Source organism: Nilaparvata lugens, chromosome 3 (genome assembly GCF_014356525.2).
Source record: "Nilaparvata lugens isolate BPH chromosome 3, ASM1435652v1, whole genome shotgun sequence".
NCBI classification, from domain to species: Eukaryota; Metazoa; Arthropoda; class Insecta; order Hemiptera; family Delphacidae; genus Nilaparvata; species Nilaparvata lugens.
This window is the reverse complement of record NC_052506.1, coordinates 79,336,039-79,358,818: the sequence shown is the minus strand read 5'-3', so window position 1 is coordinate 79,358,818 and position 22,780 is coordinate 79,336,039. Positions and strand designations below refer to the sequence as shown.

At 32.8% G+C, this 22,780-nt stretch overlaps 1 protein-coding gene and 1 non-coding gene across 6 annotated transcripts in view; both read right to left on the bottom strand.

Annotated features, from left to right (window-relative positions):
- Positions 1-22,780, bottom strand: part of LOC111046758 (aromatic-L-amino-acid decarboxylase) — a 166,583-nt gene that overhangs the window by 38,845 nt on the left and 104,958 nt on the right. For all 5 annotated transcript variants that reach the window (XM_039424736.1, XM_039424735.1, XM_039424737.1 and 2 more), the window contains 3 exons: positions 8,744-8,828; positions 5,447-5,567; positions 183-296 (listed from right to left, as the gene is read on the bottom strand). In XM_039424736.1, coding sequence (XP_039280670.1) covers positions 183-296; positions 5,447-5,567; positions 8,744-8,828 — 320 coding nt within the window. The remainder of the gene's footprint in view (positions 1-182; positions 297-5,446; positions 5,568-8,743; positions 8,829-22,780) is intronic.
- Trnas-cga lies at positions 16,108-16,189 on the bottom strand. Its single transcript has one exon. It is a non-coding gene; the product is annotated as a tRNA-Ser (tRNA).

Here is a 22,780-nt window from a genome sequence, read left to right as displayed (position 1 = left end):
GTAACTAATTTGTTATATGATTTTGATAGAATCAAAATTTTTATTCTTTCCTGTAGATTTATATTTATAAAATATTTTTGAAAGAATATGTATCGAATGATAAATAGCTTAGATAGTAAATTATTAATCCTAATTATGTACAAAGAATAATATTTATTACAATTTTCCATTATTTCTCTTACCCAGCTGAATCCTATAACGCCAAGACTGGCCGCTAGCATTTCACCCAATATACTTGGATAAGACGACGCTGTAGGAAAATAAGCATGAAATCTGGGTGATTGCCAGTGTGTGATCTGCAAATATACATAAAATTCCATTAATAAAAATAAAATATTTGTAAGTAGTCATTTGATATTATTATTTGAATTGAATTTAACTCTATTTTCGAAAAACCTTCATAAAAATGATAAAACATTCTATAGTGAGGAGTGAGATCCACGTTATAATGACAGTGTTTGATTAGCAATGGTATTGCTATCCTTGTCTATCATTCAACAAAGCGGATAGCGCTATCTCTTTCTCCCTTTGCTCTGTTGCCAGATCGTCTTTTAACAATGTAGATTCCATCAATTAACAAAATATTTCAACTTAATTATGTAAATTCATTATAAATTTAATGAGAAATATAATGTATTGCTTAATATAATTGATTATTTTAAATGAGAATGAACAGTTAATATTAATTCAATAAACCTGTGTATCAGCTACCGTCTATAGAAAACGTGGACAAGACAGAGGTTGGGCAACGTTGTTCTCCTATCTTTCTCTACTGACATTATAACGTGGACCTCACTATACATGATTAAATACATCAATATCGGGGACTGAGCTTCGCTCTGGAGTACAAAATCATAAAAAATGTATTACAAAAGAAGAAATTATAATAACATTCATACAGAAATGTTCTATCTAATCACAGTAAATTGAGATTAATTCCCAGAGGAATGCAAAAATTTCCCTCACAAAGGCCCAATTGCACAAAAGCCGATTAAATTTTAATCCTGATTAACTTCACATGAACCAAATCAGAGAAGACCATTTCAAAAAGATGGTGTAAAATCTGACAAAGCATTTATTGGAATGGTTCCACTTGTTACTCGTTCCGCTACTACGTAGACATCATGTCGTCATTTTGTCTGTCTGCGCTGACCAGTGACGTCACAGTCAAGGTTCACGTTACTACTCTAGTCAAGTTGGTTTTCTATACTTTTATTCATACTTTTTCGTCGGATTATTTGCCGTTGCAATTTTAATATTTGTGCTATTCGATTTTTTGGAATTTAATCTTGTCTTTAGGCATCTTACTTTCTAGATATTTGTTACTTTTCACCATGCGGTTGCATACGCTTTACCTACGTTTCAAACACATCCGGCATCTTGCTTCTTTCATTGTAGCTTGTAGCGTCTCCATGTCTTTTGCAATGGTTCCTAGTCGATAGTGCATTACGCTGTCGGTCTAAACCTTTTATCCATTTTCATCGGACCTACGAGACGTTTTTAAAAGTGAATTATTCTTCAAATTAATTCGTTTGTTCTATTCTTCAAGTGTGATTCAATTATTCATCGATTTCTTCACTCATTTACTCTGTTAAACCTTTGATAAACTTTGTCAAAAATTGCAACCTCATGTGAGCGTTCATCACTATTTATTTGATCTACAGAACGTTTTTAAAGTGTGAATTATTATACAAATTAATTCATTTATTCTATTCTTCAATTGTGATTCAATTATTCATCGATTGCTTTGCATATTTGCTTTGATAAACTTTGCTAAGTTCACGACCTCGTGTGAGCGTTCATCGCTATTTATTTGATCTACAGAACGTTTTTAAAGTGTGAATTATTCTACAAATTAATTCATTTATTCCATTCTTCAATTGTGATTCAATTATTCATCGATTGCTTCGCATTTTTGCTCTGATAAACTTTGCTAAGTTCACGACCTCGTGTGGGTGTTCATCGCTATTTATTTGATCTACAGAACGTTTTTAAAGTGTGAATTATTCTACAAATTAATTCATTTATTCTATTCTTCAATTATTCATCGATTGCTTCGCATATTGCTCTGATAAACTTTGTCAAAAATTACAACGTCGTGTAGGCTTCAATTGCCATTCTTCTACAATTGGCTTCACCTCGTGAAACTCAAACTTTCAAATTCATCATCTCTACCATTTGGAAATCAATCTAAAAATTCCACAACTTGAAGATCGGATTATTCGTTTGGAATTCTACTTGCTCCTGTTTCTCATTTCCACTGGGGGATTTGCCTGCTGTGATGGACGCTTCCATGCTTGTCATCGCATGGCCAGATCACATCATCGCTTGCTGATGTCCTGTTCCTGTGGGTATTGTGGAGTCATTGCCTGTCTGCCTGGCTGCATCTCCTCTTCAAAATTTTATTCAGGTTATGTAAATCGTTCTATTCAATTTTCATTTACGTATGTATCATAATTGATTTATTAATGTCTATCTTGACATTCAATTCTGAGGCCACTGACGCCTACTTATTGTTTTATTAATGTCTATCTTGACATTCAATTCACTGAGGCCACTGACGCCTACTTATTGTTTTATTAATGTCTATCTTGACATTCAATTCACTGAGGCCACTGACGCCTACTTATTGTTTTATTAATGTCTATCTTGACATTCAATTCACTGAGGCCACTGACGCCTACTTATGGTTTTATTAATGTCTATCTTGACATTCAATTCTGAGGCCACTGATGCCTACTTATTGTTTTATTAATGTCTATCTTGACATTCAATTCACTAAGGCCACCGACGCAACTATTCATTGGATTTGACAGCTACCCTTGGCTTTACAAGTGATTTTCTGAGGCCACTGTCGCCTATTAATCGTTCTAATTGATGTCTGTCTTGACACTCAATTCATTGAAGGCCCATGTCGCCTATATTTAACCTGGACAATCTTCACATTGTATTTATTAGCTACCCTTAGCTCTTAAGTGATATTTTAAGGCCAGTGACGCCTATTAATTGTTTGGTCGAAGTCTATCTTGACATTCAAATCACTGAAGGCCTATGCCGCATATATTTTTATGTATTTTACTTATTGAGCATTATTTACAGCTTATTGTCATTTTTTAATCATTAATATTGAACCTTACAGCAATAACTTTCATTATAGCACTCAATTTATATTCATTTCAGGTATCATTAATATTACCTTTTCGTTTATTGTCAGACTTCAATGGTCATTAATGTCATTGACCTAATTTCACTTAAATTTTGTATTTCTCTAACGTTTTATCATGTTGTAATTATCCCAAAATATTTGACTTAACCTACTTACAATTGTTTTTGTATGTGGCCATCTGCCTATTATTATTTTATTGTTATTAAATCTTATCTTGTTGATTCATTTAGTCTTTTATTGGCGTACTTACCACACTTCTAGCTATCAGTATTTTTATGCACAGAATTCAAAGATTTATTTGTAGGTATTAATACCAACTATCATTCACAGTCCACTGCCCTGCCCTTGGATTCTGTCAGATGTATCTACTGGAATTAATCAGGATTGAAAATAACCCGGTTTTTTTTGCAACCGGCACTAAGTACCTGATTGAATGATTACAAAAGTTCAACAGCTGAGTCATAATTTTGACACAGTCCCACACACATGAACTCGCTCACTCACTTCCATCACCAACAGACGACGAAATAATTATTATCAGCTGTTTCCCAAGGATGAATAATAATTATCCTTTTAATGCCCTTCAGCGAGTTTTCCCAGGGATGAGACCTAGTGTAATCGAATCTTTATATTATAAACCTACTATGTTCTGAATTTCGTGAGAATCGTTAGAGCCGTTTTCGAGATCCGGTGAAATACAAACATATATATAAACATCCAAACATCTAAACATATGAACAGAAGTTGCTCGTTTAATAGTATAGGATATTTCATTATTCAAGATGGAAAGACAGTATAGAAATGATCAAAACAATGATACTAATTGACTTCAACTTTATTACCAAATAATAGGCAAAACATTGATAAAAATTATGGAAAATTCTACACAAACAAATTTCAAGAATTGATACTTCATAATATATTGTTTGACTTCATGTTGGTTTGTTTGTTTGACTGTTTTCAAACAAACAAATAAATTATTGAGTCAGTTTATTTGAGTTGAGAGGAAAGCATAAAAATGAAACCAGACGAGCAAAAGAAATGATCCTTGTTCGCTGATGGGAAAGTAAACTCCCACAATAATATTTCTAAGATTTATAAAATTGACTGAATATTTACAGTATCAAAGTAGAAGATTCGTCATTGTAACAAACTAACAACGAAACTATTTTGATAACTATAAACTAGTTTCAACTATAAACTATTTTGATAACTATAAACTAGTTTCAGTTATTAGTTAAAATAATAGAGGTGTTACAGTGTATAGGACACATACAGAGTGGGTGAAAAGTCCGAGAACGGGTTAATATCTCATACAAAAAGATAATTTGATGGTGTGTGTAATTGGGGATCCTACTCAAATTGAAAAAACTACTTTATCATGACTTAAAAAATCTGGTCCGCCATCTTGGATCCGCCATATTGAATGCAACTTCATTTTTTAAATAGGAAGGTGGTCATGCGATACATGATATTTCGATAGGGAATTTCAAGAAAAAATGAATGGCGGAAACCGCATATCAATATCTCAAACCAGCTATTCACACCGATATCTCGCCGACACGACATACAAACAGGATTTACTCTGATGGACAGTATAAGAGGAGGCTGCGGTTTATAAATGCGCGAGGTCTACTGTTCGAATGACTACTAGTATAAAAGGAGAAAGGAGCCTCCTTCATACGCCCATATTAGAGTAAAAATCAGACTATAGAATTATTCATCATAAATCAGCTGTCTAGTGGACTATAATACTACCCGTTCAAAAACATCGAACATCTTGAAAATGTATCTTTCCATCAACGTTGTAGACAGTTTGCAGCCAGACCTGATAACAGCGCTCACACTCACATTCCGAGACGACACGTCACGGTACGATAGGACAGAAAGCTCTATGTTTATTTAGGATTTTTTCTAGACATTTCAAATTGATAAACTATTTCTTAATTTTTGACAAAACATAACAACAGATCAATGTAACTTAATGAGCGCGAGGTCTACTATTCTCACAGAACTACTAGTAGTTTATATTATGAAAGCAGCAGACGCTCATACTTTCGACCAATAGGAGCTCTCCGGTTCCGGTTAGTCTTTTGTGGATCATATGTTTTTCGACCGGTCCATGAATTCTGCACAGGTGCAGAATAATCAAATATGGCGACCGGTTTATGTACTGTCAAAAGCTGCCAAGGAACGCGCGGTTCGTCTGCCCCGGTGCACCAGGGGCAGTGGATCTGGTCCTCCCAGAACTTACTCTATGTGGATGGATGGTCTACTTACTCCGGGCATAATATGCGTCTCGACATCATTGAGAACGTTTTGCCAGCTGTCAGGAGTCTGAGGCATTTCCGTCGGTATTCTCGAATACAGGTAGCCAGGTTCTACCGATGGATACACATCTCTACAACAAAAAATGTTCAAATTTTCAAATGTTTATTATAGCAATAATGCAGAAATTTGAAGAATCTTATAGATGATTTTCTATAACTAAATTTGATGAACTTCAAATAAGTTAATATGTGATAGTAGAGGTAAAAATAAGAAAAAAGTTCTTATAAACATATATCCATAAACGGTTCATTAGCGAGCTATACAGGGTGAAAGTTTTCGCCCGGAATTCAGTTCCTCTGGTGAAATACACCGATGCGGATATGTTTGGGGACTAGTTTTTGAAAAATTATGCTGGATTCATATGGAAAAATATCTGAAAATTGAATAAAACTAGTCTGGAAGCTGTAGTGTGAGTAGTTTTTGAGAAAAAATTTGAAATATGCAAAAAATCTAAGTAGAAAAACACAGACTTCTACGTTTGATGCCCAATAACTTTCTATAATCACCAGTAAACAAACAATTTTTCGCAATAAAAATTGTAGAGAATTTAATTCTGAAAAGAATTATGTAAGCTGTGTAAACTAAATTTAAATAAAAGTTGAATAAAATGTATTCTTATATAGTACATGACACCACTAAAATTTGCTGTTTTATGGGGAGAGAACTAATAACTCATAGGTTGTAGCTGATTGCAAATAAAATAGAAATTTCGAAATTGGGGTACCTTAATTTTTTTTTGGAAAGCAATATTTTCCTTACCTATGGTAATAGGGCAAGGAAAATTAAAAATATGAGATTGAATAAGATTTTGAACACATTGATAATGTAAATTAAAATAATTTGAGTGTTACATGATTCACTCTAGGAGCTTAATACAATAAATTCACTGCAAGACTAAAAAATTAACATATTCAATAGAACTGAGAAAGTCGCATAAAAGCATCAGTTTTGTGACTGATGGGGAGTCATTCAAATACAAAAAATGCGCAAATTCATTCTAAAATCAGTTTTGAAAATATTCTTGCTCAGAGTGATAGTGCAAAACGGTTTTCAAACAATAAATATTTACACTATGTACAGAGATATTGTGGAATTTCTCCATTATTTATTTATTTATTGACCGAGCGAAGTGAGATCTAAGATACAAGTCGACGGTTTGGCATTTCTCTTAATGTTTAATGTTTGAACGTTTAAATGTTTGAATGTTTAAATGTTTGAATGTTTAAATGTTTGAATGTTTATATGTTGCGCATTTACGGCGAAACGCAGTAATAGATTTTCATGAAATTTGACAGGTATGTTCCTTTTTTAATTGCGCGTCGACGTATATACAAGGTTTTTTGGAAATTTTGCATTTCAAGGATAATATAAAAGGAAAAAGGAGCCTCCTTCATACGCCAATATTAGAGTAAAAATCTGGTGTGGCGCACTCACACAACTTTCCTTGCCGTTATGAAAATTTATCACCTGACGCTAGTGTACACGCGCATCTCAAGTCAAAGATCTGAGCCAGCTGGTGACAGGTCAATAACACTGGATACACACGAAGTCTGCTATCTCTTCATAGTGAATGATTTAATAGAATCAACAGTTGCCAACAGTTTGAATTATTGAATAAACACATTTTCTCGAATTTCGTGCTTATTTCCAATTTTAGGTGAAAATGTCACTGAACATTAATTGTAGAGATTTTTATGCTCAATCTTTTCCATTTGAATTTTTTTGTTTAAATCGTATCTGAAGCCTCATAATTGGGAATCTAAAATCACACTTTGCATTGATGGGGCGGAGCTCCTGGAATTTTCACAGATATGCGTCTCGTGGCAGTTGATAGAGCTTATCAATAACTATTTTAGGTATAAATTTGATCAAAATCGTTGGAGCCGTTTTCGAGAAAATCACGAAAAACCCTGTTTTAGACAACATTTTCGCCATTTTAGCCCCCATCTTGAATTGGATTTGTTCGAAATTGTTCGTGTCGGATCCTTATAGGGGAAGGACCCTAAGTTCCAAATTTCAAGTCATACAGTTAATTGGGAGATGAGATAACGTGTACACAGACGCACATACACTCATACACACACACACACACACACACACACACACACACACACACACACACACACACACACACACACCACACACACACACACACACACACACAAACAGACCAATACCCAAAAACCACTTTTTTGGACTCAGGGAACCTTGAAACGTATAGAAATTTAGAAATTGGGGTAGCTTAATTTTTTTCGGAAAGCAATACTTTCCTTACCTATGGTAATAAGGCAAGGGAAGTAAAAATCGGACTATAGAATTATTCATCATAAATCAGCTGACAAGTGATTACACAGATGTGTGGAGAAGCCAGTCTATTGCTGTATTTCCATAAGGTCTATAGTTTCAATCAGGTACTTGTGGATGAGAATACTGCGTGAGGTCTACTGTTCACAGAACTACACAGGCCTCCTTCATACGCCAATATTAGAGTAAAAATCAGACTATAGAATTATTCATCATAAATCAGCTGACAAGTGATTACACAGATGTGTGGAGAAGCCAGTCTATCGCTGTATTTCCATAAGGTCTATAGTTTCAATCAGGTACTTGTGGATGAGAATACTGCGTGAGGTCTACTGTTCACAGAACTACTAGTTTATTTAGCGTAAGGCAGATACACAACAAATATATACAGTAGCTCTTGAGTCTCAAATGCCTAGATATACACTGTATATTTCCGAATTCTTTGAGATGTTGCGTAGTTTTCGGTCAGGAGAACCTAAGTTTTTCTGACCGCCATTATTTTCTAGTCCGTTAATTAATTTCTCCATATTAAGGTGAAATAGAAACAATATTGTCAGTTCCACATAATTTATTTGAGCCAAACTCAAGTTTCAATGCATTAAGGCATCATCTTCAGTCGTATTTTTTGATTGGTTACCAAAACATTTAGGCAAACTTTTAGCCTCAATAAATATTTTATTGTATATTTTTTCCAATTGCTTTTTTTGATTTGTTTATTTACGTCAAGTGATAATAATTATTGGAGTTCAGGAAAGGCACAACTAAAAGGATTTTGCCATAGATAATTTATAAATAGACAATAATTAAATAATCAACATTAGAAATGGCCATGATTATTCCCAAAGGTCTACCTCTTCCAATTCATACAGTAGTTCATTTTGTATAGTAATAAGTATTATTACTATCTAATCACTTTTTAATTAATTGCTTTTAACAAGTTACCTGTCACGAATATTCTCCCTGTAATTGATTATATAGTCGACCATGGCATGCCCAAATTCACGAAATTCTGTTTGGTCCATGACATCTGAAATAAAAAAATGGGCTATTGAATAAAAACATTTTTATAATTCCCTGAATAAGTTCAGAATATCGGGGACCGAGCTTCGCTCTGGAGTACAAAAGCATAAAAATTAATTACGTAAGAAGAAATCATAATAACATTCATAGTTCATACAGAAATTAATGTTCTATCTAATCATAGTAAATTGAGATTATTCCCAGAGGAATGCAAAAATTTCCCTCACAAAGGCCCGGTTGCACAAAAGCCGGTTAAATTTTAATCCTGATTAAATTCACGTGAACCAAATCAGAGAAGACCATTTCAAAAAGATCTACTGGAATTAATCAGGATTGAAAATAACCTGGCTTTTTTGCAACCGGTACTAAGTACCTGATTGAATGATTACAAAAGTTCAACAGCTGAGTCATAATTTTGACACAGTCCCACACACATGAACTCGCTCACTCGAAATAATTATTATCAGCTGTTTTTCGAAGGATGGATGATAATTATCCTTTCAATGTCCTTCAGCGAGATTTCCCTGGGATAATACCTAGTGCAGTCGAATCTTTATATTATAAACCTACTATGTTCTGAATTACGTGGGAATCGGTAGAGCCGTTTTCGAAATCCGGTGAAATACATACATATTAACATATAAACAGAAATTGCTCGTTTAATAGTATAGGATTAGATCAAATATCATTGTCAATGTGTAGATTACACTATCATGCTAGCATAAATTCCAGTATATTAATACAAAAAATCTAATATAGAAAACTATTTTATGAATTTTACATAGTATAAATAATTATATAATTGAACGATTTGATAATGAATTCAGATATTTCACGGTAATTCACACACTAATATTATTAGATACTATTATATTGATGGAAATGAAAAAAACATCTACTGAATAAACCGATAGGCAGACGTTAGTATCCTATTATACTAAGCGAACAATTTCTGTATATAATTATGTTTATATTTTTATATCATCTGGTTATTTGGTTATATGGTTATTTATGTTCAACGGATCTCGAAAACGGCTCTAACGATTTTTGGGAAATTTGGAATATAGTAGGTTTATGATATAAAAATTCGATTGCACTAGGTCTCATCCCTGGGAAAACTCACTGAAGGACATGAAAAGGATAATTCATCCTTGGAAAAGCAGATTATAATTTCGTCGTCTCTCGTTAACAGAAGATACGTGTGCCTGTGTGGGAGAGAGACAGAATTATTTCCTGCTGTGTGATCATAATCAACCAGCGAGAAATGTTATCGACCTAGACAATTTAATCGACTTGATCAACAAAATCTTATTTGTTGATATGACCTCCTAAACTGGAGTATATAATAATTTTCAAAGTCGATCATTATTTGACAATTTTAAGTGATTAGTGAGTGTTATTTTGTTATTCAATTTGGTTTGTAAATAATCTGAATTAGAACGTTTTTGTTTTCAAATGTTTGAACAGAAAATTGAACCTGAATTCAAGTGCATGGAACATAACCTACTTTCTGGACTATTTATAGTGTATGAATCAAAATTCAGGAAGAAACAGTTTTGGGCTGTGCCTGTTAGTCCTTCCCCAATCATTTTAAAGAATTGTGTTCGGTTTATCAAAAGTCAATAAATAAATAACGAGCGAAGCTCGGTGCCCCGATATTAAATCATAAATGAGCTTTCGATTTTATAATTGAAAATGAATCTATAAATAAATATTTTTTCATAGTTGAAGTAATATTGATATCTTCTTCTTCTTCTTCTTCTTCTTTGGCTGTGCCTTATTCCATTTAAATGGGGTCGGCATTCCTTCCTCTTAGTCTGCCTCTCCACAAAGCCCTATCCAATGCTTGCTCTCTCCTCCAACCACTCTCCCGCAAGTCAGCCGCTATTCTATCTCCCCACCTCATCCTAGGTCTACCTCGTCCTCTCTCACCATCCAAAACCAAATCCTGCACTCTTCGTCCAACATAATCCTCCTCCCGTCGTTGTACATGCCCAAACCACCTTATTCTTGTCTCCTGCATTTTCTTTCTCAGTGGTCCAACTTTTACAGTGCCTCTGATCAATTCATTTCTTATTTTATTGAAGTAATATTGATATAGTACCAATAAATTCTCGAATTTATAGTTCATAAAAGTTTTTATCGTAGGTCTATGGGCCAATTAAAACACTTTATATTAGACAATGATTTTCAACACTAATTATTCATGTGCAATTTTCTTTCTTCATAGAGAAATAACTGTATTAAATAAATAATAACTTCAAATAAATTGGATGAAAAATCACAATCGAGATACCAGTACTTTTATGAGTTTTACTTAGTGCAGTGTTTAAATGGGGAGCATTGATAAAGAATGCTACTGACAGTCTAAAGTAATTTCTCATTTGGACTATATTTTTATAACTACAATAGAACGCCGCTCTCTTATAATATACAGTCAAACCTCTCTATAACGAACCTCCACTTAACGAAATCCTCTACACAACGAATTTTCATCTGGTCCCATGAAATTTTTGAGTTTTGGCTGCTTATTTACCTATATTTAACGAATTTCGGACCTCTCAACAACAAAGTTTTCTCTTGACTTCAACATACAAAGTGTAGTGTGTACATGAAGCAGACGGTTATTTTCAAGACATATCTGACTGTTTGAATAGATGTGAGTCGAGCCTGATTTGTCGGTTGACATGATTTTTTTATTCAAAGCGAAATTCAGCCGAAAATTATTCACTTTTTCAAATATAAAACATTAAAAAAATAGGAAAGTTGAGTTATTATAGTATTTATAGTGAAGTTATTGACAAAATAACCGTGTTTTGCGTTACATCTAATAGTACCTAGTTCCATCTAATAGTAGTGTAAAGAGTTGAAAAATATTGCTACAGAGTATGTACTTTGATTAAACTCTACTAATAGTACAAATCAAGCTTTCTGAAAATAAATTGGTGAGTTTACTTACTTATTACATTCTATAAATATTCGAAAAACATGTTTTTTTATTCTTAACTGCATGAATTTTCAAATTTCCATATTAATATTGGCCTAAAAGGTACCCTACCTACGTTCGCGATGATAAGTTCTATGTACCATATTCATTTACTGTATTTACGGCCGTGATACGATATTATAAGATCCATAGGATTGTGGCAGTTTTCTTGACAGAACCTCTCAATAACGAATACCTCTCTGCAGCGAATTTTTTCTCGGGATAATCGACTTTGTTATACAGAGGTTCGACTGTACTTTCTTACGACCTTATTCACATGAAAAATTAAAATTATCTTTAAGTTGAGAATTGAATAATAATGAACGCAACTATCCTGATGAGGTCCACGTCATAATGGCAGTCGGAGAAAGATAGAAGAGCAATGTTGCCGATCCTCTGATTTGTCAATGCCTTCTATGGAGGGTAACTGATACCGGTTTATTGATGTAATATTAAGTGTTTATTCTCGTTTAAAATAATCAATTAAATTTTATCAAGAAATAATTATATTTTCAGTGATTTCATAATGAATTTTTATAATCAATATTTTGTTAATTAATTATATCTCTACATTGTTAAAAAACGTTCTGGCAACAGAGCAAAGCGAGAAAGAGATAGCGCTTTAAGCTTTGTTGAATGATGATAGAAAAGGATAGCAATACAATTGCTAATTAAACACTGCCATTATAACGTGGACCTCACTAAGGTAGCCATTATTTCATACAATTCATTTTTATCAAAAGGAAAACAACTGTACAACAATTACAAGAAGTGATAAAATAAGACAGGTTTATTGATGTTATATTAACTGTTCATTCTCGTTTAAAATAATCAATTATATTTTATTAAGCAAGAAATTATATTTTTCAATAATTTCATAAAGTACCGTATTTCTATAATTATTAACATGAAATATTATGTCAATTAATTATCAACTCTACATTGTTAAAAGACGATCTGGCAACAGAGCAAAGCGAGAAAGAGATACCGCTATACGCTTTGTTGAATGATAGACAAGAATAGAAATACATTGCAGATTAAACACTGCCATTATAACGTGGACCTCACTATCGTGATAATAATACACTGTACGGTAAAATGTGAAGATTAATAACTTCTTCCAAGATCTAACAATTCACAAACAAGAGTTTTGTCCAATTTTTCAATTATTACAAAATTTAAAAATGATGAGGTGATTTTGTATTATTGTGAGATTCACTTCAAACTGTCAGCGTTGGTTAAATGGGGCGCACTGATGTTATCTATGAGAATTTCTGACAGTTTAAAGTATCTCACTATGGAAGCTTTTTCGAAAAAATGAAGGACTTGGCTTCTTTCAATGACAAAAAATCTGGTGTGGCGCACTCACACAACTTTCCTTGCCGTTATGAGAATTGATCACCTGACGCTAGTGTTCCCGCGCATCTCAAGTCTACTATTCAAAGATTTGAGCCAGCTGGTGACAGGGCAATAACGCTGGAGACACACATGAGGTCTCCATAGTGAATGATTTAATAGAATCAACAATAATTTGCAATTGAGTAATCACATTTTCTCGAATTTAAAGCTTATTTCCAATCTTAGGTGAAAATGTCACTGAACATCAATTGTAGAGATTTTTATGCTCAATCTTTTCCAATCAAGATGTTTTGTTTAAATTGAAGCCTGATAATTGGGAATCTGAAATCACACTTTGCATTGATGGGGCGGAGCTCCTGAAATTTTTACAGATATGAGACTTGTGGCAGTTGATAGAGCTTATCAATGACTATTTTAGGTATGAATTTGATCAAAATCGTTGAAGCCGTTTTTGAGAAAATCGCGAAAAACCCTGTTTTTGACAACATTTTTGCTATTTTAGACGCCATCTTGAATTGGATTTGTTCGAAATTGTTTGTGTCGGATCCTTGTAGGGGGAGGACCTTAAGTTCCAAATTTCAAGTCATTCCGTTAATTGGGAGATGAGATATCGTGTACACAGATGCACATACACTCATACACACACACACACACACACACACACACACACACACACACACACACACCACACACACACACACACACACACATACAGACCAATACCCAAAAACCACTTTTTTGGACTCAGGGGACCTTGAAACGTATAGAAATTTAGGAATTGGGGTACCTTAATTTTTTTCGGAAAGCAATACTTTCCTTTGAGGTGATTTTGTTTTATTGTGAGATTCACTCTAAACTGTCAGCGTTGGTTAAATGGGGCGCACTGATGTTATCTAAAAGAATTGCTGACAGTTTAAAGTATCTCACTAAAGAAGCCTTTCTTAAAAATGAGCGACTTGGCTTCTTTCAATGTCAAAAAACGAACTTAAGTTTTAAAGTTTATTATCAAGATAAGAATGCAAAGTGCTCTGTTCATATTTCTCCAAGTAGGGCAGGATTCTTTATTATGTGGAAAAATACAAAAAAACTCACTGTTTCTCGAACACTACTCATATAAAATTAAACTTTAATATAAACTTTTATATAAAGTTATATTAAATTAATATAAATTGAACTCATTCATTATGAAATCAAACTGATGATATCCCTGTAATTACAAAATATTAAAGTCAGGTCCACGTTATAATGGCAGTGTTTGATTAGCAATGGTATTGCTATCCTTGTCTATCATTCAACAAAGCGGATAGCGCTATCTCTTTCTTGCTTTGATCTGTTGCCAGATCGTCTTTTAACAATGTATAATAATTAGCAGTGTGTGATAACATAACCTCAACTTGACATTAACATTTTATCAAAATTTTTGAAGAGAAATAGTACAGACTCAGCCTAGTTTTTCCTCCAATGTCATAATTGTATTATGATTGTAGTGTTTGATACAATAAATGAATGAATAATTAGTTAACAAAATATTTCATCTTTATTATGTAAATTCATTATGAAATCATTGAAAAATATAATTTCTTGCTTAATAAAATATAATTGATTATTTTAAACGAGAATGAACTACGTTACATCAATAAACCTGTATCAGCTACCGTCTATAGAAGGCATTGACAATACAGGGGTTCGGCAACGTTGATCTGCTATCTTTCTCCACTGCCATTTTAACGAGGACCTCGCTATAAATATTTATTATTTGATTTACAGTAAAAATAAAAAACATAACCAATCTATTAAATGATTGGGCTCAAGTAAAATGGAATAAAACTTTGCATTAAGCTTATAATTTATTTGATTATTTTTACAAAAACATTAAATCCGATGGTGAGAATGATGAGTTATTTACATAAAACCAAAATATTATGTAAGCTATACTGTATTTAAATGATGTTCATAATCATTGTTGTAAGTTTTTTCGATTTTCTTATCACCCTTTTCAGATATGAAAATTAATAATTCAATTTGCATTTGCCTTTCCCGACTGAATGTATATTTTTATTTGTACTATTATGTAACACAATAAATACATTCATGAATATAAATTTATCCATCTCTGATTTGAAAATTAGTAAAATTGCTGATTGGTTTAGCAATTATTTGCTTATTTTTCATGAATTTATCTGAATTTTTCACTACATTTTCTATACTGGAAATTGAATTCTTTACCATAAAAATGAGACGAAATGTCACTTTTTTGATGTTACATTATAAGGATGGACAGTGGTATTCCCATTGATGAAGAAACATTTAATTCTTATGGGAATGGAAATTATTTCTCTAAAGTAAAATACCATTTTATTTCATCAAAGTAAAATTTTAGTATTTCACTGAATTTATTTAATCAGTATGCTAAATAAATTTTATTTATGCTCAGAACAGCAAGCTATAGTAATTTTGCAAGTAACTTATAGATAAAAACTCAATATGGATGAAAATAAATGGATAATTTTTGCCAAGGTTTAGGCTACAGCTTTTCAGCAATTTATAAATGAGGAATTTTAACATTTTATTTCGATTGGTTTTGATGTATTTTTGGAGTTTGTAATTTCCTATCAATATTTTTGATCAAATTGAAAAAATACTAATAGATTCACGCTTGAAGCTTGAACTAATTTTACATTGAGGAGGTTCACAAAAATTCAATTTATTCAGCTATTAACAGATAAAAGATTTTAAAATTTTATTTCGATTGATCTTCATGTATTTTTGGAGTTAATCATTTCCCATAAATACTTGAGAATAAGAATTAAAAAAAATTCACCCTTTAGATTAACAAAGCCTGTACTAATATTGCATTGAAGACGTTTACAAGAGTTCATAATAATATTAGATATTATTACATGGACGAATTCCAGTTACTCCTGGAGTTGCAAAAAAATTTCGCTGCGGACAGGATTCGAACCTGTGCGGGCAGAGCCCATTGGATTTCGAGTCCAACTCCTTAACCACTCGGACACCGCAGCCGATAGAGAGAGACAACTGACTGAGCCACCCTCAATCGCCGAATAGGCCTATAGACGGATTCACTTCAAAATGGCAGCATCCGTTGAATGAGATGCTTTCATGCTATTATTCGGAAGCAACGTTGACAGCGTGACGTCACAGAAAAAGGAACCCTTTTGATTTCACTCAGTGTTGAAGTATATAGTTTGCGTAAAATAAATTGAGACTTGGCCCTCCATCCGAAGAAATTACAGGGTTGCCAAATCGTGTAAAATTGCAACTTTCTCAAATTTCCAATTCAACGTCAGAACTGGATGTAGAGTATCCTAGTAGTACTAAAAAAGCTTCAGGGTTGAAGGATTAAAAGGAAATTCAACTTTTATGATAAAATTGGAAACAATTGGATCATTTTTATTCGACTTATAGTTATTTTTGAATTAATGATTATGTTCGTCAATGTCGAGACATTTCGAGCAGAAAACTTGAAATTTTCGACATGCTAGATACTTTTTTGTTTCAAAAGATACGTAGGTGGTGAAAGCGAGAAAGTTTCTCACAAATAATTGAAATTATTTTTCCAATTGTCAATAGTAGACAGAAGATCGTATTTTGGTCTTCAATGAATTTTCAAGTTGAGAGCACAAAAGCCGGTTAAATCTTAACCGCGATCAATTTCACGAGAACCAATCAGAGAAGGCCTTTTACATAAGACGTCTGTCTTCTCTCACTGGTTCTCATGGAATTAATCCTGATTAAAATTTAACCGGCTTTTGTGCAACCGGCACTTATAGTTTGTGTTAATTAAGTTGAGACTTGACCCTCCATCTGAAGAAATTACAGGGTTGCCAATCTATCGGCTTCAGTTAACAATCAGTATACAAGTAGTTTAAGTATTGACAATTAGAAATCACTCATCTTCAAAATTCATGGAAATTCATGAAAAATGCAAATATCCCAGATTTGGATGATATTCGGGCTAAGGATAGAGGTTGACCTAACAAGTGTCGTGCTATAATATGAGACATTCCGCTACAATACTGAGTTATTCACTCAAACATAGCATCTTCCCTCCACTCTCAGATCAGAGAAATCACTCATCTTCAAATGCTTATAACTCAAGAATAGGAGCGAATTTCGGCAATGTGATGACATATTATTGTTCCTCTCGTCAACTACTATCATTCCTGAGAGTTTGAGCGATTTTAATTTTCGACCATTTATGCAAAAATCCATGATGTTTTAATCATCGTGCGTTTTGAAACAGTAAAAAAAGTCTCAGATTGGTTCTCGAGAAATTAATCACGTTTAAAATTTAATCGGTTTTTGTGCAACCGGGCCGCCTAAATCTCAGAATAGTTTGTAATCTTCTTCTTCATCATCATCATCTTCTTTTTCTTCTTCTTCTTCCTCTTATCCGTCTTCTTCTTCTGTCCTCATCTTCTTCTTCTTCTTCTTCTTCTTCTTCTGTCCTCTTCTTCTTCTTCTTCTTCTTTTCCTGTAGCCCATTTTCTTCTTTTTCTTCTCCTGCATTCTTATTATTCTTTTCTTCTCCTACTTGGTGTAAAGCTGTAGCCTATATTATAGCTGAATAGATTTTCTTCTTCTTTTTTTCATCCTCAACTTCCTCTTCTACTAATTTTTCTTCTTCATTATCATAATCTTCTTGCTGTGTTGCCTATTATTAATAATAGCTGAATAGATTTTCCTCAATCACAGGTCTCAATAGAAGTGGGGAATCAGGCCGATTGATCCTCATTCAATATACAGTATTATAAATCTTCAGAGTTCGATACGGTTCTAATAGAAGCTCCTCTTACTAATAAATCCTGATTTGGAGCCGCGTCCAATACGTTAAGAATCTCCGTGTTCAATTATTCTCCAGATTTTGATACGGTTCTAATATGCTTCTCTTGAAAATAATTCTTGATTTAGAGCCTTTAATGATATTCTTCATCACTCTCTCACCCTCTCTCTCTCTCTTGAACTGAACTGCGCCTAACGGTATTCACATATCACATACATTCACAAATTACTCTGGATAGCCCCAGGGTGGTTGGTCATTGTTGTACCTATTCAGTGTAGGCTACAGATAGCGTCTGCTTATTATCATATAGAAAGATATAGCGCTATTTCCTGATTGTTTCCAATCCTTTGCCCAATAACCTACTTAATTACAATGAGATTTACTTGAATATTACTTAATTACTAATTTAGATTTACTGGTGGAATTAAATACAGAATGCTAATTAATATATAATTATTTTTCAACGAAAATCCTAAATAAATGCTGTAAATTACCCCGAAGACCTCTGCTACTGCAGACATTGACAACAGGGTTAACAGCTAGATGGAAATTCGAAGAGAACTACTATCCAAAAATTATTTGCCAGCCCGGGAATCAAACCCGGTACCTCCCAATTTGTCAATTTGGTGTAAGGGTAAGCATTCCTGACTGACAATTGGGAGGTACCGGGTTCGATTCCCGGGCTGGCAACTAATTTTTGGATAGTAGTTCTCATCGAATTTCCATCTAGCTGTTAACCCTGTTGTCAATGTCTGCAGTAGCAGAGATCTTCGGGGTAATTTACAACATTTATTTCGGATTTTCGTTAAATAATAATTAGATTTACTACAGATATACTCTGCTTATTATCATATAGAAAGATATAGGCGCTATTTCCTGATAATTTCCGATCACTTACCCAATGGACTACTCAATTACAATGAGATTTACTTGAATATTACTTAATTACTAATTTAAATTCACTTAATTACTTGAGATTACAATGAATATTAATAATTAAAACTGAACGAAAATCCAAATTAAATGCTGTAAATCACCTCGAAGACTTTGAATATACAGTTGACAGAGAATCTCTAATTAAATTAACGAAACTAGTTGACCGAGCGAAGTGAGGTCTAAGATTCAAGTCGACGGTTTGGCATTTCTCTTAATGTTTAAATGTTTGAATGTTTGAATGTTTAAATGTTTGAATGTTTAAATGTTTATATGTTGCGCATTTACGGCGAAACGCGGTAATAGATTGTCATGAAATTTGACAGGTACCGGTATGTTCCTTTTTAAATTGCGCGTCGACGTTCATACAAGGTTTTTGGAAATTTTGCATTTCAAGGATAATATGAAAGGAAAAAGGAGCCCCCTTCATACGCCAATATTAGAGTAAAAATCAGAGTATAGAATTATTCATCGTAAATCAGCTGACAAGTGATTACACAGATGTGTGGAGAAGCCAGTCTATTGCTGTATTTCCCATAAGCGAGGTCTATAGTTTCAATCAGGTACTTGTGGATGAGAATACTGCGTGAGGTCTACTGTTCACAGAACTACTAGTTACTAATTTAGATCTACTACTGATATCCTCTGCTCATTATCATAAACCGACCGAAGTGAGGTCTAAGATTCAAGTCGACGGTTTGGCATTTCTCTTAATGTTTAAATGTTTGAATGTTTATAATTATGTTGCGCATTTACGGCGAAACGCGGTTATAGATTTTCATAAAATGTTATAGGTATGTTCCTTTTTTAATTGCGCGTCGACGTATATACAAGGTTTTTGGAAATTTTGCATTTCAAGGATAATATTTCTTGATACGTGATAATATTATGGTTCAACTTTGCAGTGATAATAATATATAGTGCTGGTTATTATACAGTTATATCACCAACATAGTAGTATAGTTTATAGTCTGTGAATCTGAAAAGAGAAACTAACAAAAAGATGTCACCTTGAATTCAAATTCATGTACTTTAAAATAGAATTAATTTTCAGGAAGTTTTTCATCAAACTCTGATGTTAGCAACAAACAAACGCGTAGAGATTAACGATCTATCGATCATAATGATCTATTGATCATAATAAACAAGAATTCGAAAGATCGTTTACCTTCCATTAATAGATTAGCTAATGGCTGGCTGACTGGGCACCTTATTTTGAAGTTCTTATAAATTATAGTAAGGTCCACGTTATAATGGCAGATAGCAGAACAACGTTGCCGATCCTCTGTCTTGACAATGCCTTCTTTAGATGGTAGCTGATACAGGTTTATTGATGTAAGAATAACTGTTCATTCTCGTTTAAAATAAACAATATTTTATTAAGCAAGAGATTATATTTTTTAATAATTTCATGATGAATTAATTAGAATGAAATATTTTGTTAATTAATTAATAATTCTACATTGTTGATAAACGGTCTTGGAACAGAGCAAAGCGAGGAAGAGATAGCGCTATCCGCTTTGTTGAATGAAAGACAAGGATAGCAATACCATTGCTAATCAAACACTGCCATTATAACGTGGACCTCACTATAATATTTCTGGAGAGTGGTTTTGAAAACAATAGATATACATTTTATCGGACAAATTGGATGTTTATTAAGCTGCTTTTAAACCAAAGTTATTAACAAAATGTTAATGACTTAATCCTTATAGATTCTATAAGATTGAACATAACTTATAATACACATGATGAACATATGAGTTTGTCAAGTTCCGTTCAATCTAATAGAATTTATAAGGATTGAGTTATTAACATTTTGTTTATAACTTTGGTGTAAACGCAGCTTTACAGTTGAACATTTTTGTAAAGTGAGAAGTAAGTAAAATAGATTTCAGTAATTATGGGAACTGATTTATTAATCAAAATGTAAAGATAATAAATAATACACAATAAATATAATATTCAAATGAGTAGACGGGAAGATATTTCGAATTAAAAATTCCATTATTGATTCTTCGGTTACAAATTTACAAGAAAAACATGAATACTGCTTGATGAGTTAAATAAACCTTCAACATATAATATTAATAATGATATAAAAAATAAATATAGTAATAATGATTTGTGCTTGTCAATGAAATAAAGTTTTCACCCCATACAGGCTAGGCCTCGGGGCATTTTTTGTTTTATTCATTCTTATAAAAGAACCTTATCATCATGTTAAAATGTTATTATCTTATCATTATTCCTGTAAATTTCTATGTTTCTATGATAAGAAACAGATTTTCATGTTATTGTGCTATTTTTAGATGAATAAAATCTTTTTCATTTCATTTCAATAAATAAACATTTTCAATCATACATCTTATTGTTATTCTGCAATGTACTTGTTGTTGAATGAAGATCTATTATTATTTATTATTATTATATATGCATCTAAATATCTATTCAGATTTTAGGAAAAAATCTTAGAAATATATTCAAATGTATCAATTCCAATCAAAATTACTGAGCCATAATACAGCAGTAAACCATAATGAGCCTAATCAAAGTGAGTCTATTCAATCACTTCTTCAAAAAAATATCTGAAACACATTGGAAAATGAGAGCTTATAATTAGATTTCAATGCTAATTTGGACCCAAAATTGGACAAAACTTATGATAATCAGAACCTATTTTTAGCCAATTTCTATCTAAATTTGGGGAAGGAACAGTTTTGGGCTTTAAGCCTGTTGTTCCTTCCCCAAACATATAATTTCATTTATTCATAGACAAAAGATACAATGCAGGTAAAAACCACAGGCATTCGCCCAAAACTGCCTTAAACCTTAATTTGGAATACAGTCTAGAGGTTATGTAAATCCTATACTATTAAACGAGCAGCTTCTGTTCATATGTTTAGATGTTAATATGTTTGTATTTCACCGGATCTCGAAAACGGCTCTAACGATTCTCACGAAATTTAGAACATAGTAGGTTTATAATATAAAGATTGGATTGCACTAGGTCTCATCCCTGGGAAAACTCGCTGAAGGACATTAAAAGGATAATTATTATCCATCCTTGGAGAAACATAATATGATAATAATTATTTCGTCGTCTGTTGGTGATGGAAGTGAGTGAGCAAGTTCATGTGTGTGGGACTGTGTCAAAATTATGACTCAGCTGTTGAACTTTTGTTATCATTCAATCAGGTACTTGGTGCCGGTTGCAAAAAAGCCGGGTTATTTTCAATCCTGATTAATTCCAGTAGATCCATCTTTTGAAATGGTCTTCTCTGATTTGGTTCACGTGAAGTTAATCAGGATTAAAATTTAACCGGCTTTTGTGCAACTGGGCCTTTGTGAGGGAAATCTTTGAATTCCTCTGGGAATTAATCTCAATTTACTGTGATTAGATAGAACATTTCTGTATGAATGTTATTATAATTTCTTCTTTCGTAATAATTTTTATGTTTTTGTACTCGAGAGCGAAGCTCGGTCCCCGATATTGATAACTTAATTAACACACTATTTTGAGACTATAGTTGAGAATGATATTGTATCTATCACTGCATGTATGAAAATAAAATATCTACTAATAATGCTTCATCAGAAGATAGTTTCTAATAATTGTTTACTTCTTGTCTAATTTTATAGCTCTTGAAATTAATTATTTGAAATTGAAAAAGAAATAAAACAGGTAAGTAGTGACTATCAACTGTCAGAATTCCATAGACATAAAATCAATGTTTCACGTTCATCTAATGCTGACAGTTCAAAGTGAATCTCATTATAACAAGAATTATTGTGCAACATAATCCTAAAAAAAATGCATTTCAACCGATAAATAATATTCTATGTTGTTTTCCCCAGCAACTCATTAATAAAC